This window comes from Fundulus heteroclitus, chromosome 11 (assembly GCF_011125445.2).
Source record: "Fundulus heteroclitus isolate FHET01 chromosome 11, MU-UCD_Fhet_4.1, whole genome shotgun sequence".
In the NCBI taxonomy this organism is placed as follows: Eukaryota; Metazoa; Chordata; class Actinopteri; order Cyprinodontiformes; family Fundulidae; genus Fundulus; species Fundulus heteroclitus.
The window spans coordinates 1,949,229-1,973,308 of NC_046371.1; the positions used below are offsets into that span (position 1 = coordinate 1,949,229).

The window sequence follows — 24,080 nt, forward strand, 5'->3', positions numbered from 1 at the left end:
ACAAGTTACAAAGTTACAACTTTGCAACAGTACAAACAAGTACGAATCACACATTCTGAGTATGAATCTACAACCCCTGATAAAGAGGTTCCACACCTTCCAGTCGGTGGTGGCACTGTTCAGCAACTACCATTAAATGAGAAGAAGAAGAAGAAGAAGGAAACAGAACTTGTATTCTCACAGATGAAACATTTGATGCCACAGGTCATGTCAACTTTGAAGGAGTAAAACAGTTTCACATTCATAAAATCGTAATTCATACTCGTAAATTTGTGATTTGTACTTGTATTGTTGCAAAGTTGTAACTTTGTAATTTGGATTCGTAATTGCTAAACTTGTATTCTCACAGATGAAACATCTGATGCCACATGTCATGACTGCCAGCAACTTTTAAGGAGTATAACAGTTTCATCAGGGGTTATAGATTCGTACTCGTAAATTTGTGGTTTGTACTTGTATATTTGCAAAGTTGTAACTGTGCAACTTGTATGTATAAGTTGACAACCAGGAACAACTACAAATCTTAGATTTATTCATGTTTATTGACATACATTTACAAATTCAGAAACCTATGAATACATTTATAATGACACTTATCTGACCCCATAGCCTCTTCTATGCATTCTGAGCCACAGAGTTTCTGTTGGATGCCCCCCCCCCCCCCACCCCCACCCCACAGCAGCTTTATTTCATCCTCTGATTCTAGCGGAGAGCTTCCTGGTTTGTCACTTTGGGTCCCTGACTTGCTTGAAACCCTCCACCCTCATTCCAGCGTGTGATTTTTATTCTTCATTCACCGTTATTTCAACCATATTGAATCCACCGCAACCAATTTCTTATAAACAGCTCAAACCACAATGTTTCCACCTTCAAACTCCACTGTTGGGTCATGTTTTTTTTTTTTTTTGGGTGATTTGTGGAATCATTTCCTGTCCAAACATGATCTGTGCAACAACGTCCAAAAAGGCTAATTTTGGACTGAGAGGTGAGCCTTTAGAAAAGTCTGTCCATGTATAGGATCTGCTCCGAGTAGTTGCTCAGGGCTCCTTTTACATTAATTACTGCATTAATGCAGCATCACATGGAGGAGAAGAGCCTGTGGTTCTGCTGAGTGGTTCTGGAGGCCCAGGATTCTTTAAAGCGGCCTTCAGCTCATCTGCATCGCGGTTCTGGTGTCTCTCAAGTTACCATTAAAATTAAATTGGTTTATGTCAGTGTCAGCAATACTATTTTCATTAAGAAACAGAGTCAGCTTTGTTGGTGAAGTTTGTGCTTTTAGTTTGATCTCAACGTTTAAACATTTAAAATATAAATTTGTAATACTTGGTGGGAAATAAAAAGCAGTTTTTCCTGCAACTATGTACAGTTGTTTTTTTTTTGTTTGTTTTTTTACAAAAGAAGAAAACAGGGTTGTCACAATTCACTGGTGCTGTTTTATTTTGATCTGTTCTATTTTGTTGAAAGGTTCTATTTTCAGTTTATTTTATCTTCTACCTCCTGTTTTTTTTTAGCCTTAGATTTTTTTCTCGTGTGTCTTTCTGTGCGCTCGTTGTCCCAGATTGTTGCTCAGTACTCACTAGATTTTTCTGCCTTTCTCCGTTCTTCCTAGAATAAATAAAATGTCTGGTTGTCATCGTTCATTTGCTTGTTTCTCTGCTATTCTTGCCGTCAAACTTCTTATTGTTCTCCGTCTGATTTCCTGTTCCCTGTGCTCTGCTATTTATTTGGGATTTTTGCTTTTCCCCCCTGTTCTAAGTTTTTCTGTTAAGGAACTCTTAACTTTGACCAACTGGCTTTGAGATCTCATCTGCACTTCGGTCCAGTGGAAACCTCACATATCATGACAAAGGTTGAATTGGAGGAAATGTGCTCGGTATCAACCTGGGTTCATCCAGAGTTCATCAGGAGGTAAAGGAGGTGATGAGACTTTTGGCTTTCCTCTCCAGACTGTCGTTAACCCTCTTCTTTGTGCACCTCTTGACAAAAGTTTTCCTTCCACTCAACTTTCCATCGACGTGCTTGGAAATCCATATTTAAATGTTCTGAGAAACCATATTTTTGTTTTACGGCATTCTAATCAACAATAATACACTCTTTAGATTCATTCTGTGCACTGCATTACTAGAATAATTACATTTTAGTGGCTCTCTAACTTGCTGAGATGCACCCTTTATATCTGTGAGATAATCACTTTGCTTAATTGTGTTTCCTTCGGCTCCACCGTACATGACAGCATCCATCCTGTGTTTTTATCATCACAGCTGTTAGAGAGAGGAAACTGGACCGTATATTTTAAATGTTCTCCGCTTCATTTCCCTCACCAGTCATTTTTATTTGAACTTAGTCCTGGTTTTCCTTTAGGCTCCGTGTCCAATTTAACCAGAGTAAAACTGGAGTGATGATGATAATAATTTGAGAAACATGGTTAAAAGCCAAACATAATGGAATTTTTTCCTGCATTTTTTTTCTGCTAGCCTTGAAGGAATAAAGACATGCTTCTTTCTAAATTCAAATATTGTTTCTAAGTTCCTAGTTACTACCATCTGAATCAAAAAGCTGTTTTTAGGATATTTTTGCAGTCCAGCTCCAAGGGAAGCAGCAGTTTTTATGTGTGATCCTGCATCTGTTGATCTGCAGGTTATTTACATTAGCAGCTGATGCAACATGACGTTATAGAAATATAGATCATGTGTGGCGTAAAGTTTAAGTAGCGTTCCAGCTTTTAGATTGAGTATTTATATTTACGTTATGTTCAGATCAACAACAGGATGATTGGTCTCTTCCAAGTAGTTTATGGATATGCATGAACGTTCAGCTGTGTTGGTGTACTTTCTATAATAATTTATTTTCATAATTATATTATGCACTGGGAGTATGTATACTAGAAAGATGTGCTTTAGATAGAAAGAATGTGTGTATTTTTTTAGACATTTACTGTGTAATTTTGTTTTGTTGTTCCCACAGATAGAAATGAGTTTACATTCATGTTGCTCTCATCATGTATGTTCATTAACATGCTCTGACCCTTTAAAATAAATAAATATATATAAAACGCTGCACAAATAGTGCATTCAATGCTGACCTCTGATGAAGGGCTGTGGAGAGAAACGGATTCATGCAAACGTATTCACACCTCCTAAAGCTTCTCACATTTCATCGAGTTAAAGACGAACATGAACACATATCTCATTGGGATTCTGCGCCATGGACCAACACAAAGTAGCGCGTAGCTATGAGATCAAAGGAAAGTGTTGTTTAGTTTTTTTTAACCAGTAAGAATCTTTTAAATATGTCTGTTGAATGTAAAAATGGCTGCTGGAAGGTGAACCTCCACCCAGTCTCAGGTCTTCTGCAGCCTCTGACAGGTTCTCCTCCACAGTGGTCCAGGATTCAGCTCCATCCATCTACCTGTCGTCTCTGACCAGCGTCCCACAGCATGATGCTGCCACCACCATGTTTCTCTACTGACGTGTTCAGGCTGAGGGTCTAACTTCACTCTGATCTGATCAGAGAACCTTCTTCCACGTGTTGGCTGTTTCCTCTATTAAGCAAACTGCAAATCCTCTCTCCAGGTCCAGATGATGGATTGATCAGAGCTCTGGGAGATGTTTAAAGCTGGAATGTTGTCGTAGAGCCTGACCCTGATTTAAATGGACCAGAACATCATGATGCTGGTTGTTCTCCAACGTTCTCTGAAGAACCTCCAGAAACAGAACATCTGCAGATAGACTGAGGCTACATTGAACAAAGCTGGAGTGTGTTTACTAATGTCCACATTTCTGCACCACTTTGTGTTGGTGTATCGCATAAAATCCCAATAAAACAGATTGAATGTTTGGGTTGCAGCATGAAGAACATGGCAAAGTTTAAGGTGTAGAAATAATGTTTGCCTGAACCAAAGCCAGCTCACATTTAATTATTTAAAAACAGGAGCCGGTGCACATTTTTAGCGTTGCGAGCCGGAACAAGGATGAAGGAACCAGCAGCTTCTCTCCGCATTAATCCTGAAAAGTCGCTTTCAGCTGTTACATAAGTGCTCCAAATCCTTTGTATCTGAATATCTTAGGGCTTCATGTCGTCACACATATAGTATTGTGCAAAAACATCTTCCTTTATTAATACTTAATTTCCCCATTGATCAAAACCACTCCAGAATATCAGAAGAAAGCCAGGCTGCTTGGCAGTAGAACACAAAGACATGAAACATGATTTAAAACATTTGCACGGGAACCAAAGAGAAGCAGATGAATAATGAATATTAAGATGAAATGTTTCCTAAAAGGAGGATTCAATCCATCTCGGCACCGAGCCACTTTGTTTACAACGTTTGGGCCAAAAATATGAAGAAAGGGAAATTCAAATTTCATAGTTATGACGCATCGCTGCAGCTAATTACTAACATTTAAAAACTGATTATGGGCTGAGATAGAACATCTGGGGTAGCCATTCAAAAACTCATCAGCGGCGAGAACGCATGGCACAGAAAAGCAGAGGAAAACATCTGCTTTCTCTTCAAGGCGCGCTCCTGTCATCGGCTGCAGGAAGGAGACGGAGGAAGCCAACGTCGTGTCAGGAGCAACAGGATAACTGCTAGTGATGGATGTAATTAATTCAATCAATTCAGGGATAAATTAGACTACAGTAAAATACAGAGATTAGCGTGCTACCTTGAACTATAATAGAAGCAAATCATTTTGAAAATTCCCGTCTTAACGTGCACATTTATGCCTCCCTGCGCTGCAAACTCTAATCAAATTATCTCCTGATTTCATAATTACATCCATAGCTGAGCTCTGGAGGTGCGGCGTCCGTTTTTATGCTTCAGACTGAGCTGCAGGAGGAGGCGGTGAAGACGTTTGGTTATAAAATTAAAAGTTATGATGCAGAGGTTGGTGGCAGAAGCAACCAGCAGCGACTCTCTGCGGTCATTTTCTGCCCGACATCCTCAGATTCTAACATCGCTTCGCTGAGAGAGCTCTCTGAAGGCTTCCCCCCCCAGGTTGAGGTCTGGGCTTTGACTGGACCATCGCCGACGCCTTGATTCACCGGGTCACTGGTTGTGACCCAGTTTCAGGCGAGCCTTATCTGTTGGGCGGCCTCACATTTGACTCCAGTTGCTTTGCAGAGAGGTTCAGTGACTGCAGGTTCTGTTGCTGCGAAACAAGCCTGAACCCACTGTGAGCTGTTGGTTCTGATCTGCTGTGTTTTCCTGGGAAAACCGGTGGCTGTTTCAAATGTTACGAATAATCTCTCTACGGCAGGAAGGCCTGTAAACACTTTGGAAATGACCTTATAACCTTTCACAGAATGGAAAATGACCTTTGCTGAAGCCTTTCTTACTTGGCCTTGAGTTAAAACAGGAGTCCTGCAAAAAATCTAAATTCTGACCGTTTTAAAGTCCTAAAGACTGTAAAACATTTTATCCTCCTTCTCCTTTGCACTAAACACAGCGGGGTTCTCTTTCTCAGCTGTTTCGCATTTAAACTGCAGCCTGAAAAACTACGTTTCCCAGCAAGCAACACAGCAAAGCCTGGGTGCAATTTGGAGGTGTGGCTTAGTTGTTGGCATTGCCTGCTTGGATTCTTTTGGCTAAAGCCGCAGCGCTGCATGTGTTTTGGTGCCAGGAGTGTAAGAGTAGCTTATCCAGAAAGCTGCCACCTCATTGTTGGGCTTGATGAGGTTATAACTTTGACAACCAATCCAGATCAGTGTACTTTACAGCCATTACGGCAGCCACGCTCCCCCGTGCCACACCAAGGACCTCGATATGCCGCTACCACAGGGATGAACCATCGCAACCTGGTAGCATGCTCTAAACAGAGAAATAAAGCCTGGCCTGCAAAGATCATCCACCTCCTGACTGAGTTATCAGGTTTTCTGAAAGCAGACACAGAAGTTTAAACGTGCAAAACAATCTGCAAACTCACAAATCCAAGATACTGCGGTGGTCCAGCATAATGACAGCATGGACATGTTTGCAGAACTTTGCAGAACAGGAAGCGTAGGTGTCTGTGCGTGTCTCTTGGTGTGCAGTAATTTCATTAGCGTGTTCGGCTTGTTGACCTGCGTGAAGCTTCAAATAACTAGTAGACTTAAATGAAATCATGCAGCTAAATTGCAACAAACAGGAGCTTATTTAGGGGCCCGTGGCTCATTTTTGCTCTGCGGCTCACTAATTTGGTCATTAAACCAAGCGACTGATGTAAGTTTTAAATTTCCAGTGGAGCAAAATGAGCACATTGATTAAGAGAAAGCTCGTGACCGGGAATTCGCTCGCACAAATTATGAAACAGCAGCCAAAAAAAGAAGAAGAAAAAAATAATGGAAAAGCGATGCAAATTAGACGAAATTAGAAAATGATGTGTATCAGCTTCAGTCAAACGCATGAAAACAAGTAAATGAGGTCTATTTTTGCCTCCACACAAAACTATCTGCTGTGGCTGATATAATCAGTCCCGTCCTCAGAGTGGGTTTTATTACTCTGTGGCACCTTCAGGGAAACACTGTAATTGGTTAGTCGGTGAAATCATTCTCCAAGTGCGGCTCCAGCAAGAACGATTCGAAGTTGTTGTGCCATAACTGGCTGCTTTGCAGCAGCAATAACTTATTCTGACAGAATAAACTCAACAGAAATAAAACAGAGCTCGCCTGTTAACTGAAACCGGTTCCCCCCCCCCCCAAAAAAAGAGTGATCGCTTCGATCGATAAATAACTGACAGCAGGTGGTTGACATTTTCCAAGCCAGGAACAATAAGGTCCAGTGTGCAACAGTAACATGCAAAAAAAAAGAGACATAAAGAGGAAAGTAGAGATACCAACCATGAGCTGCAGGTTCAGCGCCGGGCACAGTGTCTGAGCACACAGGGGGAGGACAGGGCAGGTTGAGGAGGGAGGTGTGGAGGAACACGAGGAACGACATGCAAATAAAGAAGAAACGGGGGAGGAGAAAACAAACAACACCCATAAGCAAGCATTCAGGAGAGCAGAACATGACAAAAGACATAAGACTTAAGGGAAATCAAAGGGACCCGACGGCAGCGCAGAGATAAACACCAACACAAATACACTTTCCACTGCAGACGCTGCGGCGAGCTGCTTCAGGAGATACGCAGCCGACTGTTATCGCGTGCCTTGATGTGCACACAGACAAAACTGTGAGCCGCCAGTGATAGAGCGGCTGTCCGCAGCTGAAAACATTTCTCTACTCACTGCCGCGTCGTCTCTATCGCCCAATGGCAACGGGACGAGTTCAAACAAAGGGCCGCAGCGACTGCACAGATGAGATACTGACCCACACGCTCTGCTGACTCTCCTTACAAAAGCACTTTTTCAGACAACACTTTAAAACTTCTACTTTATTCCACGTGACGGCCAGACTTTTTACAAAGGGAGCGAAATAATTCTTTTATTTTAGAAAATGGAGTTAAAGGAAGAATGAACATTTATTGCAAGCATGATGAGAAAGAAAAGAGTCAGACAGACAAACTAAGGGTAAGGCATTTAAATCGTAAGAATAATTCTTAGGAGACATTTAACAGGGCTTTGCAAAAGTACCGATAGTCCTTAAACATTTTCACGTGTTATTCTGGTGAAGCGACAAACGCTGAAGGCTCCACAGCTACATGCAGCTTGTTAACTTCTCTATAAAGGCCCCTACACCCCAAAAAGGGAACTAAAATTATCTTCTGGTAATTGATTTGAGCAGGTAAATAAGATGATCTGACAATGGAATCAGATTTCTGTACTTTAAATAGGAACAATTCCTCTCCATCATCTCATTTCAAGTGAATATAACTAATTATCTTACTTTAGGGGTCAAAATACTCGTTCCATTGGCAGATAATCTCATTTAGTTCCCTTTTTGTAGTGTAATCAGTCGGGCCATGAAAGATGTTAAAAGAAGCAAAGATTTTATGAAACCTTGCACCAGCAAAATATGGAAATGTGTGTTTAGTCCATAATTTCTCTGCTGCAATGATGCTTCCTTTTTATTTCTCTTTCAATAGCGCCTCACTTGTGACAAAAAATTAATTTCTGGGTTGAACGGCAGAGAAAAGTCGTTGAGTTGCTCCAATAAAAACCTTAACAAATTCATCCATTCATCCATCCATCCATCCATCCATCCATCCATCCATCCATCCATCCATCCATCCATCCATCCATCCATCCATCCATCCATCCATCCATCCATCGTCTTCTGGTCCTGGCAAGCCTTGGTTTTTCATTGAAGGAGATGCGGCCCCACACCATCACACTCCCTCCATTCACACTCATCTCTGCAGCTAAACACAGAAATCGTGGCACTATTCTAGTGGAAATCAACAGGAAGTATCACTACAACAACGAAAGAACCGACCAAACTCGTTTGTGCTAAAACAACAATATAAAACCGTAGTTTTACATTTCTTTAATTCATAAAGAACCCAGTTGATCCATTATTTTTTTTAATCTAAGAACCTTTTTTTATATTAAAAGCTTTAAAGGCTTTTTGTTCTACAAGATATTTAGAAATTAAATTATCTGTAGTTGTTTAAATTTTATAAAATGGTTAAATTAGATTTTGTTGTTGCTTTGTAGGAGGAAGGGTAAAAATGGCTCCTCTGTGTTATATATCTGTTATAGATTTATGTTTTACAACCATCCAGGCATTAAAAATCGCTCGTCTTGCTGGAAGTTATCGGAATCTATCAGAATCTCATTCTGGTTCCAGCTATTTGTTTTCATCTCTGTGGAAGAACCACTCAGGTCCACAGTGATCCACCACGTTCTGGTTCTTCTGTCAACTCAATCTTCATTTTCTTTGTTTGTTGTTTGGGTGATAAAATACAAAAAACACAGAAATGACTTCATATTGTCATCAGTCATGTGTTCTGTATGATCGATCCCGTTAAATCTAGAACCAAGAGGTTACTGCCAGAAGCATTTATCTCTCACTGCTCTGGTACCTGAAAAGGAGAGTAACAGAGTTGATTTCAAAAATCTAATTTTATTGTGTTCATTGTTAGGTTTGGATTTTAGATTGGGACTTAAAAATGTTTGCAAATCAAGTATTGCTTGAAAAATGCGCACCGGTGTATTTATCCATGAATTAATCTAATATTATAGCACAGTAAAAGTTGCAAATGTCAACTCAAGACACTGTACGACCAAACCGGACCAATTCATATAGTTATATGGAAATATAACATCAAATCAGTCCAGTCGTGTTTACAGATTTACATTCAGCACTGCAAAAACGGATCTAAAAATAAGTAAAATCTTCTTAAAATTAGTGTATTTATCCTTGATTTGAGCAGGTAAATAAGATTATCTGCCAATGGAATGAGTATTTTGACCCCTAAAATAAGATAATTAAACATACTGCACTTGAAATAAGATGATTGAGATAAATTGTTCCCATTTTAAGTGCAAAACACTTATTCCATTGGCAAATCATCTTATTTACCAGCTCAAATCAAGGACAAATACACAGATTTTAAAAACATTTTACTTATTTCTACTTCCATTTTTGCAGTGAGTTCAATACAGTCAAAACTAATGAAATTTAAATAAAACACTATCAATCAGTTAAACAGGTTAAAAGTCATCCTAAGTTGTTGCATCAAGTCATCGACTTTCCAGGGATCTCTCACCCTGAGAAAGCACGTGGCGACAGTGGGCAGAACACTGCAATCCAGGGTTTTCAGTGCAAACAGGGACCCAATAATAATAATGATAATAAAACATTGAATATGTTCATTTATTTTGGTATACAGGAGTCTCTCTAGGTACTCTGGCTTCATCCCACAGTTTAAAAGAAAAACATGACTTTACCAACTTTGTAATCTCCAGCAGACAGACAACACCTTCCACAAGGTTAGTTAAAGCAACTAAAGTTGAAGCACAGTGATGGAAGGTTGAGTGGAAGGAAAAACTGGGATTGAAAAGGGCCACATTGCCAACAGTACAAAAAAAAAGCAAGCTGTGCTTCATGCGTGGCTCCTTCACGCCACGCTGCAGTAATTCATGCTGAACGAACCTGACAGAGTATTCGGGATATGTAGAATGCTGAACATATCAAATCAAAATTATCCGTGTGACTGGTGCACATGGATAATTTTCTTTCTATTCAACTTTCCTGTTTTATTGCTCAGTTATGTGAGAAGTTGAATTCTGGGTCTCTATTAACTGTAAGCTAAATCATTAAAGCTAACAGTCCACTCTGAGTGGACTCAAACTGCATTTCAGCAGAACTTACAATAATATAAAATATAAATTATGTTAATGCCAGCATGTAGATGATAAACGTACATGTATTTAGCTAATGTGTATGCAAATTAATAAATCTAGGCATAATTGGGCATAACTTTGACCAACAGATGGTAGCAAAGTGCTTCCAATGTGAGTCTAGTTACGTGTAGAATATGCATCTACAGGCATTAGTGGGATAATAGTTCACCGATGAATAAATGTGTTTTATGTTATGAATTGAGTTATTTAAATACATTCAGTTTTCAACATATTTTAACTTCTTCAGATCCACTAGTAGGTTTAACTAGAAACGTGTCCACAGCATTTATGAGGAGCAACAGGACCTTAAAGAAATTCACGAGGACAGAGACAGGTGTCGGTGTGCTTAGGGGGTTTGTGCTCGGTGACAGCGTCGTTTGGAAGATTAGAACAATTCCTGCTGCTCGGGAGCTCAGGATGTTGGCTGGGATGTCACAAGGTGCCGCTGAACCACCGAGGCCTCGCCGGATCCGTCTGACAGCAAGATGCTGGCGCTGCTGGGATGAGTGTCAGGGCTAAATTACGCCTGAGGCCACTTCTGAATCTGAGCTTTCACAGGGACGCAGAGACGCTCGCAGCCTACTTACACATCCCTGCTGGTTCTATGAAGACACACAGGAAGCAGGTTTTCCTGTTACCGTGCATCATAAATAGCTGTGTGATATTTACACTTGTGATATCAACACTTTCACATTAATTATGTTGACATTCTATGCAACAGAGCAGGATCCTTGACGAGTATTTACCTCAGCGAGCTCGTTAGCTGCAGCCTTGAAAGGCAAAGAGGAGTTTCCTATTTAAAGATTCTGCTGTCGTGGTTTGTTGATCACACTTGAACAAACACTTTACACCTGTTATTCTCACTGTAGTCTGTAATTATATTAACACCACAACAACTGCCACCCGACTGCATCTCAGCTTATATACAGAAGACTCAGAACATACCAGGTTTATGGTGAGAATGCCAGGTCCTGATTTTAATCTTTTAAAAACTTTAATGCAACATCCATCATTTTCAGCTCAACTGGAACAAACAAATCTGTTAGAGGAAAAACAATAAATCGATAAAAATGTGCATATAAGGGCCGGTTACATCAGGGTGAGCACCTTCAGATTCTGTTGAGGTGCCTTTAGATTAAGTTTTCTGGGTAACGATGTTCTCCAGATGTTGCGTGGCAGCTGGCTTTCCAAAGCAAACACCCAAACCGGACCAGGATCTCCCATAACCTCATGGGGGAATCTAAACTTTTGGGCCACGACTTCCACAGCTTTGTTTGGCTCAGAAAAAGAACCAACGGTCACCAGAGATAACACCGTTCTCCATAACGAGGTCAGAATAATCAATATTTTGGTTTATTCAAAGAAAATAATTAAATTTTCTATGATTTTCAGTTAATTATGTCACATTAAAGGTGGAAAAAAGTTTGGAAATAATTTATTGCGGTTTTCACATTACAGGAGAATCTAAACTTTTTATTTGAAAAGAACACGTTTTATCTTTTACATTGTTATTTTTAGGGAATTGAAGTTTTTTTTTTTTACCCAGACAGATCAGCAAAAAATCTTTGTGATCTTGTTATGTTGGCATCCTTTGTACCTTCCAGTCACAGTTAAGAGAAAGGCAGCATGGTCCGCAGACCCTCATTACACTGAGGCCGCCTCACTGAGCTATATAATACACTGGAGTGCTGATTTTGCCGAAAAACTGAAGTCACTGGCCGCCATCTTGCTACTCCCTACTCTCACAGAATCCCACAGGATTTGGTTGCAACAACAAGCAGTTTTCTGGCTGAGTGAAAACGTTTCACAGGTAATTCTACAGTCAGTGGATGTACTAACACTATCAAGTACTAGGAAATTAGGTGCTGAAATATTTTACATGTCATTCATATTAAATATATATATATATATGTATATATAGGTATGTGTATATGTATATAAGTATGTGTATATGTATATAAGTATATATATATATATATGTATGTATACACATATGTAAATATATGTTTTTGTATATTGTTATTTATATATTTATAAATGTTATATACATATATATTTAAATAAATAAAATGCTAAATAATTCAGCACATGACTTTCTCAGTACTTGATAGTTTTAGAACATAACATAAAATATATGGCATTTGACATTTTAAAAGTTTTAAGCCCCCCCCCCTGAACATGAGAAAATCCTCGTTATTCGATGCTGTAGCGCACATATTCCCATGTTACTGGGGGGAAATAGGGAGTACCAATATGGCGGCTGGTGGCCTCAAAGCGACTCGTTCTCTCGTTCTAACAGCGGGCTATTAGCACTCCAGTGTATAATATAGCTCAGTGTAGAATATAGCTCGCCTGCTATGCAGTTTGTCCGCTGGGCGATTGGCGGTCATTTCAGCCCCCTCCTCTTCTGCTGTCGCCACCTTGTGGTCAGTGGAGGCATCGGCAGAGTCTGCAGGCCTGGGGCTGCAGCTCTGGGACACGTTAACGTGCTTCTCACATACATATTGGCCACATAATGTGATATTAAAGTGACTGAAGCACGCTCAGTGTGAAGATCCAACTGTATGTCCACTTTTGGATGTGGAGATTGAACCCTGCGGTGCTGGAGATGACGGCAAGTCTTAGTTTGGCACTTCATGCACTCTAGAGAATGCATACTCCAAAAACAGAAGTAAAAATAAGCAAAAATGATCTCGAAACGACTGTATTTGTACTTTATTTGAGCAGGTATATAAGATTATCTGCTAATTGAATGAGTAATTATACCCCTAAGGTAAGATAATTAGATATACTGCAAGTAAAATAAGTTGATGGAGATGAGTTCTTCCTATTTTAAGTGCAAAAATCTTATTCCATTGGCAGATTATCTTATTTACCTGCTCAAATAAAGCACAAATACATACATAGTCGTTTTGAGAAAATTTTAACTTATTTTTAGTTCTGTTTTTGCGGTGCAGTGTAAGTAAATATCTGGTGCAATTATTCATATAGTTAAAGGGAAGCTGTCGGCCCAGACAACAAACCTGGTTTGTTGTTAAGTTAAAGTTTAGTTCTGCCACCGGAGTAACGCTTTCACTTGAAATAATTTTAATATGAAATAGTCTGTATAACGGTAATTTGATCTTTGTGTTATCTGTCTGCAAAGAGTTCATTGCATGTGAGTGTGGTTTTTTTTTTCACATTTGTTACATTTATGAAAAACCACTGGTGGGTGTTTTTCTTTCCTCCTATTTTTTTCTCCTACTGCCAAGTGTTTTGTTGTATTTTGTTAGTCTTTCTGCTTGTTTCAGATGATTACTTGTTAAAAGCATAACCAGGCATGGGCTTTGCCAATTAGCTATGGCTCAAAGGGTTGTGTTTTTAATTTCACACCATTTATATACGTCGTTCTTCTCAACTACAGAGAAAACAAACCCTTAAACTGCACTTTTAGTGCTTTTATCTGCAACACTGTACACGTTATCTCCACAAAACATCAAAGCGCTGTTAATGTCTGTCTGCATTTCGGCTTCCTTCTGAAGAAGGAACAAACGTTCAGAAAGAGGTGAGGAGAAGAAGAAAGAAAAGGGAGGAGGTACGTTTTTAATTTATGGATCAACTGAATAAATTATCTGTTTAACTTGGAAAAGTATCTGTGCAGATTCTAAGCTGTTAGAATCTGCACAGATCGTTTGCTTACTCCAAAAAGGTGTTCCACAGCGTTTAATGCATCCAAACTCTGGAAAGCACACTTGTTCTAAAATGTGCAATAGGAAAAATAGTTAAATTGAGTCTTTTTGACATGAAAAAAAACACATTAAGATGTACACTGCAAAAATGGAACTTAAAGTAAGTAACATTTTCTTGAATTTGCCAATGGAATAAGAGTTTTGCACTTAAAGTAAGAAAATTTCATCTCCATCATCTTATTTTAAGTGCCGGATATGTAATTATCTTATCTTAGGGGTACAATTACTTATTCCATTGGCAAATAGTCTTATTTAGCTGCTCAAATCAAGGGAAAATATACTCATTTTAAGAAAACTTTACTTACTTTTAGTTCCCTTTTTGCAGTGTAGTGAAAGCGTGATGTAGCAGAACCTCTGCCTGTGAACGGGTCTCCTGGTCGCCTGAAGCAAACTCCTCTGGTTTTCATGCGTAAAACTGAAACACTGAAGTTTGATTCGCAGCACGGTTTCTGGATCTATTATGGATTGTGGAGGGTTCAGACCCACACGCTGAGTCCTGCATCACTACATTAAGAAGACAGGCCGGACTCCAGACTAAGTGGTTCCAGGCATTATAATTTCATCGATGCTCTCTAAGGGCAGCGTGGCACATGACGGCATTTATCGTGTTACTATCGATCGCGATGAAATTATAGCCGTCTGGATCCAATTTCAAAACAGAGTTCTGAGGATGAGGAAAGTTGGGACGACATCCCAAGCTAGTCGGCGGGGTAAAAGCGAGGCGACGCAAATCTAAATTCATGAAATTCCCAAATCACTTCAGCAGATGGTGTTTGTGTAATTTAAGACGCTGACAAACATAATGCATTTTTGTTTCTCTACTCTTCCCCTGACTGCATTATTGTCCTGTTCATATGGCGGGTTAAATTAATTGGTTGTCAGCACCGTTTATGGACTTTCATCAATTAAAGCTAGCCTGCTGCCTGACTGTTGTCCTTTCACTGCGTACACATTTATTATTCTTTTGTTTTGGCCATTCATGGATTACGCACAATTGTTCATTGCACTGTGCTGACTTAGGGAATTATTAGTCGTATTGTTTTGATGAGCGGGAGGCTGGGTAGTTACTCCAGACAACAGAGCGCTCTGCTTTTTCACCACTTTCAGTCAGTTTGGATTCCTCCGTAGACCTCTTTAGCCCCGAGTTCTGCTGACATAATAGGCTGCTGCCCCTGAGAGTCAGTCGCACAATAAAGAAGGTTTTCCAGGAAAAAAAAAAAAAACCTTTGCTTTAGAATGCCTGAAAAAGAAACTTAGATGGCAAATAAATGTGAAAGGAATCTAAGGACACAAAGGAAGAAGAAATGCTTCTCCTGAATGCTGTTTCTGCAAGAAGAGAAGACGAAAAGTCACAGCAGCTTGTAAGAGGGAATTAATTTAAAGTGGGCAACACCTTAGTTGGTGGCGATTTGTTCTAAGCTTGCAAATAACTGAGGTACGTTGAATTTGGGGTTAACGGATGATTAAAATTCTCAGTGTGTGATGAGGACAAGAGCCAGGAAAGACTTATTAGAGGACAAGCTGCAGCTGGAAGAAATCAACCAGTAGAGGTTTTTTTTTTCGGCCATGTGAGTCTCCTGCCTCCAGCCTATATACGCGGCAATAATGCAATACTCCTGATAGTTGGAAGCAAAGAGAAGACATCTGGCGGAAACCTTCCACCTGAGAATATTGGCGCTGCAGATGTGAGGTTGGCTTTATCAGGAGAAGCCCACGCATCGCAACATAAGTCTGGCTCCCAGGGAGGCTGAAATAACCTGCCAGCACACTGTACCGTGATTCCCAACAACTGCAGGGATTATCAATAAAAACATGGCAGTGGTTTTTACTTCTGAAGTTAGCTCAGTCTGCCTCACCATCACTATAAGAAGATCTGCTGACTTAAAGTGATCTGATGTCCAGAAACAACAAGCCTGAGCTGTCAGATGACGAGTCGGGGTTTGAACTTTCTGACATGAACATAAATACAAACCAATCGTGGTTAAAAAGAATTTGCTGTGTGAGTTTGTGCCACTGCATTAAAGGGTTCATTTATTTTAAGGCTATTTACCGGTCTTTAAATGATATAACAGCAATTATGAAGAGTGCTCTAAATGATTTTTAAATTAGAAACTATTTAAAGGGGACACGTGCTTTTTAATGCCTTCCTCTTCACAGTGAAACAATATCAATGTGATGGATAGATGATGGATGGATGGATGGATGGATGGATGATTGGATGGATGGATGGATGAAGGATGGATGATGGATGCATTGATGGATGGATGGATGGATGGATGAAGGATGGATGATGGATGCATTGATGGATGGATGGATGGATGGATGGATGATGGATGGATGGATGGATGGATTGATGGATGGATGGACGGACGGACGGACGGATGGATGGATGGATGGACGGATGGATGGATGGATGGATGGATGATGGATGGATGGATGGATGATGGATGAATAGACGGATGGATGGACGGATGGACAGACGGATGGACAGACGGACGGATGGACAGACGGACGGATGGACGGATGGATGGACGGATGGATGGATGGATGAATGGATGAAGGATGGATGGATGATGGATTGATTGATGATGATGAATGGATGAATGGATGATGAATAGATGGATGGATGGATGGATTGATGGACAGATGGACGGATGGATGGATGGATCGATTGATGGATGAAGGATGGATGGATGGATGGATGGATGATGGATGGATGGATGGATGATGGATGAATAGACGGATGGATGGACGGATGGACGGACGGATGGACAGACGGACGGATGGACAGACGGACGGATGGACGGATGGATGGACGGATGGATGGATGGATGAATGGATGAAGGATGGATGGATGATGGATTGATTGATGATGATGAATGGATGAATGGATGATGGATGGACGGATGGATGGATGGATGGATGTATGGATGGATGGACGGATGGATGGATGATGGATGGATGGATGGATGATGGATGGACGGATGGATGGATGGATGGATGTATGGATGGATGGACGGATGGATGGATGGATGGATGGATGGATGGACGGATGGATGGATGATGGATGGATGGATGGATGTATTGATTGATTGATGATGATTTTGGTCACGTTGTTTCAGACGACGGAACAAATTCTTATTCTCGGCGTTTAAAATGAATAAACATGTTTAGGGAGGCCAAACAAAGAGGATGTGCGTTAATCATCTCAGATATTTGTAATCAGAGTCAGCCAGTCCACTCTGCAGACTTCCTGATCTGAGGCGAGCAGCGGCGCACACAGGTATCCCCTTTAATCCAATCAGATGGCATAATCAAGCACAATGCCTGTGATTTCTGCCAGCCTTGTGAGATTTGTTCCAATTGAGCGGTCTGTCAGAGAGGCTTTGATTGCATTTGGAGCTGCGGCTGATTTCTGAGCCCCAGCATAAAGTGATGTTTTCTGTCTGCACCCTTTAGAGATTTAGACCCACAATGTCCCCGGGTTCTGTTGCTGAAAGAGCCAGATAAAAATGTCCTTCCTTCAAAAGCCGCCTAATTTTTAAGTGCTCGTGTATTTTTTGTTGTTGTTGTTGTTGTGAGCTCTCTCTCTGCTCCCACACTGAGATAATCTATGATTTTCCTCACGAACGACACGCACGGCTCCACTAACTAACGTCACGTTGATTCAGTCTTTAAATTATTAAAGTAGGGCTGGATGATATATATATAAAAAAACATAACAATAAAACAGAAATGATATTGATCGATAACGATAATTAAGTCAAAATATACATTTTAAGTGCAGCCCTGGCCATTTTATGCTGTTGCTTAATGACCTATTTTTAAATAAATGGATTCAAACACAACACTTTATAAAAACTGTAAGTTTTAAAAAGGAAGAAAAGAACATGGCTCTGAACTCTCTGAAGGCTGGTGGAGCTTTCCTGGGTCTGTGATTGGTTGGCAGAATTAATGACTGTAGAATTAACCTACGTGATAGGCTAGCATGCACTGTTGTATTATTGCATTTTTAATTGACCCCTGTTTTTTATATTGAACCATACGTCTATCGATCGATATATATCATTGTTGATTTATCGTCCACACTGCAAAAAAAAAAACCTAAAAATAAGTTAAAATCTTCTTGAAATTAGTGTATTTGTCCTTGATTTGAGCAGGTAAATAACATTATCTGCCAATGGAAATAGTAATTTTACCCCTAAAATAAGGTAATTAGATATAATGCACTTGAAATAAGATGATGGAGATGAGTTCTTCCTATTTTAAGTGCAAAGATCTTATTCCATTGGCAGATTATCTTATTTACCTGCTCAAATAAAGGACAAATACACTAATTTCAAGAAGATTTTAACTTATTTTAGTTCTGTTTTTGCAGTGCAGCCCTATATTAAGGCCGTTGTTTTTCCATGTTTGAGTTTTGTTCCTCATCCAGTCATAAATACCTGATGCAAACACACATCCTCAGTCATGTTTCTGTACGCTCCCCTTCATGCGTCACACACAAACCACAGACTTCATTAACAAGCTTCTCCTCAGACCCGGAGGAATTCATCAAGACCAGCAGCTTTCCTAACACAGTTCTGGTTTCCATGCAGGACCAAAGAACAAGAACCTTCTGGAGAAAACCCAGAAAGGCAAAGGGTTCTGCTATCTGGCCACAGCAACGATAGGTATGCCTGAAGGAGTCTATATACCTAAGCATGGTGGCGGCAGTATCATGCTGAGGGTCACTGCACAAAGGGACGGGATCAATGAGAAAGGTTCACTTCAAATTTAGCAGCAGAGAAACCAGGCGCTTTAAATGGACTCCACCTGCTCTGTATGTAACATTTTCACCTTAAAATCTAACTTGTTTTAAAATCATTGTAGCTGGTTGCTTTCTAATCAGTAAAATATGCGTTGAAGCCAATCAGACCAAACGTTGTTAGAAAGTGAAATTAATCTGACATGCGTGGTACCGGCAAAGACTTCAGAGAGAAGATGCTTCTCAATAACGATCAGACTTCTAAGATTAATTGGATGAAAATCATCTAAGTCCAGCTTCCTGGATGAAGTGCATGTTAACGAGCGTTTGCAGCAGCCGAGCTTCTCAATAAGGCGTTTCTGAGTAGCGGCGTTGGCCGCCTGAGGGGAAACAACACGTTTGCATTATAATTTAACCTCACAGTGAAACATTCCTCTTAAAACATGATCATCCCTGCACAGATGCATCTATAAAATCTAAAAACCATGTGGGGGCAGACGTCACTGTGAACCTCGCAGCGCTGCAGTTATTCTCCGTTTATGGCGTGACGTCCAAATACCAGTAAAGTCTCGTCCTCTGCATATATTTTACTGCCTGTCTACAACATGGAGGAGGCTGGAGTCGTAGATTAGGGGTTCACAAAGTAGGGCTGATCCAAATTTATGACTTTACAGTGTCAAATATATACTTTTTAATATAGCAAATTTATGTCTTTAATCATGGGACATGATTTTTTTCTGTTCAACATCAAAAAAGATGTATGTTTCCTGAAATATGGGGTTTGTTGGAATAATGTCCATGTTGGCTACTAATTTATTGTCTTTAATCTAAAATGGCCATGATACTTTTTTATTTTAAATAAGGAGAATTAAGTTAATATATTAAAGGGAAGCAATGGTTCTGGTTCTGCTGGAGGTTCTCCTCCCTGTTAAAGGGGAGTTTTCCTCTCCACTGTCGCTTCATGCATGCTCAGTATGAGGGATTGCTGCAAAGCCATCAACAATGCAGACGACTGTCCACTGTGGCTCTACGCTCTTTCAGGAGGAGTGAATGCTGCTTGGAGAGACTTGATGCAACCTGCTGGGTTTCCTTAGAGAGGAAACTTTCTCACCAACCTGGAGGATCTGATGGAGTCTGACTTTGGAAAGAGACCTGAGATGACACTTAATTGGTGCTATATAAATAAAATTGAATTGAATTGACTTGAAAACTGTGGTCTTCTGTAAGAGTTCTCGTAGAATTACTACTTTACTCTCACAATTTTATGACTTTCTTCTCATAATTTCTATAAAGAAAAAAACAAACATCCCCACCCTGCAGAATGGGGGTCGCAGATGATGCTGTGCTAGCTTTGTTTTGATTTAACATTAAAGTGTAAAAAGCAGCTACTAGCTCACTTTCTGAAGAGAAGCAGAACGACGGCCACACTAAGATCAGCAGTGTGATGTGAAGGAATGAAGATGGAGCATTATCACCATGGATTTAGTCCTAAGAAGCGAACCACAGGGTTTGTAGCTAATGGGAGCGTCGTACACCCAGAGGACGTTCAGCCAGAGTCTGAATCCCTGTTGAAGCAACGTTTGATTGGACGTCAGGATTCGGTCTTTTCCGGCACACCATTGTTTATGGGTGGGTGGTCGCAGCCGCTAAAAGATCCTCATTATAATAATGTTCCCAAGTTTCATGCAGTTGCATGGATGCAGATGTTTCGTGTTGATCAGAGAGCAGCAAACAGACTGAAGCTGGAAACTGTTTACTGATAAATTGGTTTCATTGCTCTAATTTAGTTTGAAGAAAGTGTCTGAATGTTCATTAACTCACTGAACTAATCTGACAAATGGAAACTGATCTAAGCCTTGGTGTCGGCATCGTTCTCCAATTGCTTTTCCTCAGCTTTCTGTTACATATTGTGAGGCTAATTTAGACTTTCTGTTAAACCTTGAAAAGTTTCTTATGTGATAAAAACGTTAAATATGGCCGACACTGGGCATAGTCTTCTCACAGCATCATATCCCCAATTAAAATACAACAGCATCAAAGTATACATAAAGAGGGAAAACAATTACATTTCTTTCTTTTTATATCTTACCATTGTTAATGTTAGAAAAACAGTGTAAAAATGTAATTGAATTAGTTGTTAACAGGTCAGGCTTCTGCTCCGGTGGAGCCTGCAGTCTGCTGCTGTGCAGGCATGAGGCTCTTAGCTTTAAAAGCAGCTCTACTGTAGTTATAAAATACCAGTTATTACAGGTATTTGTGGCGCTCCATTAGTTTTTGTGATTTTGTCTGCAAAGATATTCCCAAACTTTGACCGTTTTTGCAGTGGGCAACAGCTTAGCACTCAGAGCGGCATGTCCTAATAGGCTGACATGAGACCTGAATTCATTTTCTTAGTCTTGGTTAATCTTGTGCTAATTGTACGCAGGCTGTGCTTCTGTTAGCTAATGTGGATTCTGATTGATCTGGCAATAAATAAAGGCCTTTTCACAGAATCCTGGGATGCACCTGCAGAGGAAAAACACTCCTTTATTTCCAAACAGCCACTTTTTGTCCAGTAGGGCGTCAAATGAGTTCTAGCCTTCATTCAGTCAGCTGGAAGCAGCAACAGGGAGGAAAGGGACATTATGTCGCTTCATTCAGCTGGAGAAAGCTTTTTCTAGACTCTCAGTCATATGACTTTATTTATTTTTTTTATTTTCAATAACTGTTTTATATCAACATATACACATGTCCACCCTTGTCACATTTCACGTATCACATCTTAACATCTTATTTACGCAGACCATTTTAGACATTTCACCCACACCAAGCAACCAGGCTGTTAAGTTGCAGCTCTGCCAAAAGTTATCCAGGGACATTAGACATTAGGCCCACTTTATTTCAAAGGTTTCCATCTTAAGTTGTAGTCTTGATGTTGCTTTTTCCATAATATAGACTTTTCTGATTCTATCTCTCCACCGTGTAATACTGGGAGGTTGTGGCCTTAACCAAGCAGACCTTATACACTTCTTGGCAATCAGAAGCAGAACTCTGATCAAGTATTTATTGTCTTTGTCGATCATGTCCGAGGGGATTATTCCTAAAATATACACAGATGTATCCAGATCTAAATGAATGCCCAAAATACTTTTTTATCTCTGCTTGCACATTTTTCTAAAACTCGGCCACCTTCGGGCAATCCCAGAATATATGAGTAGAATCCCCCTTTCCACAATTTCTCCAACAAAGCCCAGATGTTTTATCATATTTAGATGTGATAACTGGAGGGTTAAAGTAACGCATCTTAACAGTCAAATTCCCTGTTAGTTAATTTGTGTCCAGAACTAAATGCTTCTTCCCAATCTTCATCTGCAATCATTATATTAGCCTCCAATTCCCACTTCTCCTTAATTTCCTAATTATTAACATTGGATTCATAATGCAGGCTTTGTATAGTTTTCAGATCAGACCTTTTTTTGACAGGACTTTATTTTATTCTGTTTTATTATCAGTTAATTGGAGGACTTTAAACCACAGAACCAGCATGATGTAAAAGTTTAGCAGCTTTAAAGCGGTAAGGTTTTAAAATCTGGGTATACCTCGACATCGGCCCCCGCCTGACAGCCTACATAAGCCAGGGTGGGGCCCTCCAGTTTCCACAGCGTGACTATCAGTGTTTTTCATGACCTGAAATGTTTCCAGTTCAATTTGTCTCGTAGGCGAGGAAAAGGCTGCTGACCAGCAGTGCACAGGAGGGAGGAGAGAGGACCAGAAGTCCCTCAGTAAAAGTGCTTTAAATGGTATGATGTGAAATCTTAGCCTGATTGTGGTGACCAGTCCAAGTCCCACAGAGCAATGAGCGAAAACATCCAGCAGAACACGTTGAATGAAGAGCAGGAAAGATAAAAACACAGAGTGGTACTGTACCTTGACTAGCTTCGGGGTTCGGGGTGGAGGTGGTGATGGAGGTGGTAGTGATGGTGGCTGTGGTGGGTTTAGGGGTGGTGGTGGGAGCATCTGGATGAGAGGACAAACACATGTCAGACACAAGGCGGGACAGGGGATGAAACAAACGAGCATAACAGCCATGAAGATAAAGTCTCTGCAGCTGATGTACGATCAGCGGCCCGCTGCGGGTGAGATTTACAGTTCTGCTGCGGATCAGGAGGAACCGCCCCCATGGAGCCGTGTGACACGCTGCAGCTCGTCATCCTGTCTGACAGGAACTGAGAGCGTCAGTGTTACGATACTGCCAGGAATTATTAAAGTTATTAAACGTCTGAACGGTGAGACATACGCTGGAGCCGCAATGTGCACCAATCCCTGATGTTTAGAACATTTTATTTTATTTTTAGGAATTTTATGCTGTGCTGTTCAACAGAGAAAAGGGCAAAATGTGAAACTTGGATAAATTTGAGGGCATTACACTGCAAAAACGGAACTAAAAAAAAGTTGTTGATTTGAGCAGGTAAATAAGATGATCTGTCAATGGAATACGATTTTTACACTTAAAATAGGAACAACTCGTCTCCATCGTCTTATTTCAAGTGCAGGATGTCTAATTATCTTATTTTAGGGGTCAAAATACTCACTTCATTAGCAGATAATATCATTTACCTGCTCCAATCAAGGACAAAAACCCAAATTTTATGAATTTTACTTATTTTTAGGTATGTTTTTGCATTGTACCCGGAAAGTAAAACTTTGCTGAGGCAACTTTTCATTTGATTTCAAGATTCAGGCATCGGTCATATTTAATCTGATGAAGCTGAAAGAAAGCTCAGCTTGCCTTGCAGGACTTTGCTCACTGTGCTGCTAAAGCACACAAACAGTTTTAGGAGCAGCGTCGCCTTCAGTCGCTGTACGTGTTGGTTTGGAAGCAGGGCTGGAGGACAGCGGCAGTTTCTTCCACAGAAAACATCCAGGCATGGATAAAACCTCCCATAATCTTTGGCCGCTGTCCCAATAGGGAAGCTTTGGCATAAACACAAGACTGAGCAGTGGAGCACGGCGATGGCAGCATCATGCTGGGGGGATTGCTTTTACGCAGATGGAGCTGGTGTAGACATTTCTCACCTAAAACCTTTATGTGTCTGCTGATTAGAGGTTTTATTTCTCAGCTTCCCTGACCCGAGCACAGACCTGCATCTGAGGGCTCGTCTTCACAATCTGAGAGGTTTGGAGAACGATCGCTGGCAAATATTACCAAGACACGGTCTGAATGCAGGTCGACTCCCGTTAAATCTGACCGAAGCCTGGAGATGAATTCAAAGGTGTTTAATTCTGTTCTAACTCAGGGTTACTTCAGATTTTTATCCTTTGATCTTTACAGATTTTTACCTTTGTTGTTTCTTTTT

General features: G+C 40.4%; 1 protein-coding gene across 5 annotated transcripts in view; it reads right to left on the reverse strand.

The window, feature by feature from the left end:
- Positions 1 to 24,080, reverse strand: part of cadm1a (cell adhesion molecule 1a) — a 523,695-nt gene that overhangs the window by 33,963 nt on the left and 465,652 nt on the right. For 2 of the 5 annotated variants that reach the window (XM_036142720.1, XM_036142719.1), the window contains 2 exons: positions 22,651 to 22,740; positions 6,820 to 6,852 (listed from right to left, as the gene is read on the reverse strand). The exons of 1 other annotated variant lie outside the window; for it this stretch is intronic. In XM_036142720.1, the coding sequence (XP_035998613.1) occupies positions 6,820 to 6,852; positions 22,651 to 22,740 (123 nt within the window). The remainder of the gene's footprint in view (positions 1 to 6,819; positions 6,853 to 22,650; positions 22,741 to 24,080) is intronic. 2 more of the 5 variants (XM_036142721.1, XM_036142722.1) reach the window with 2 other exon arrangements.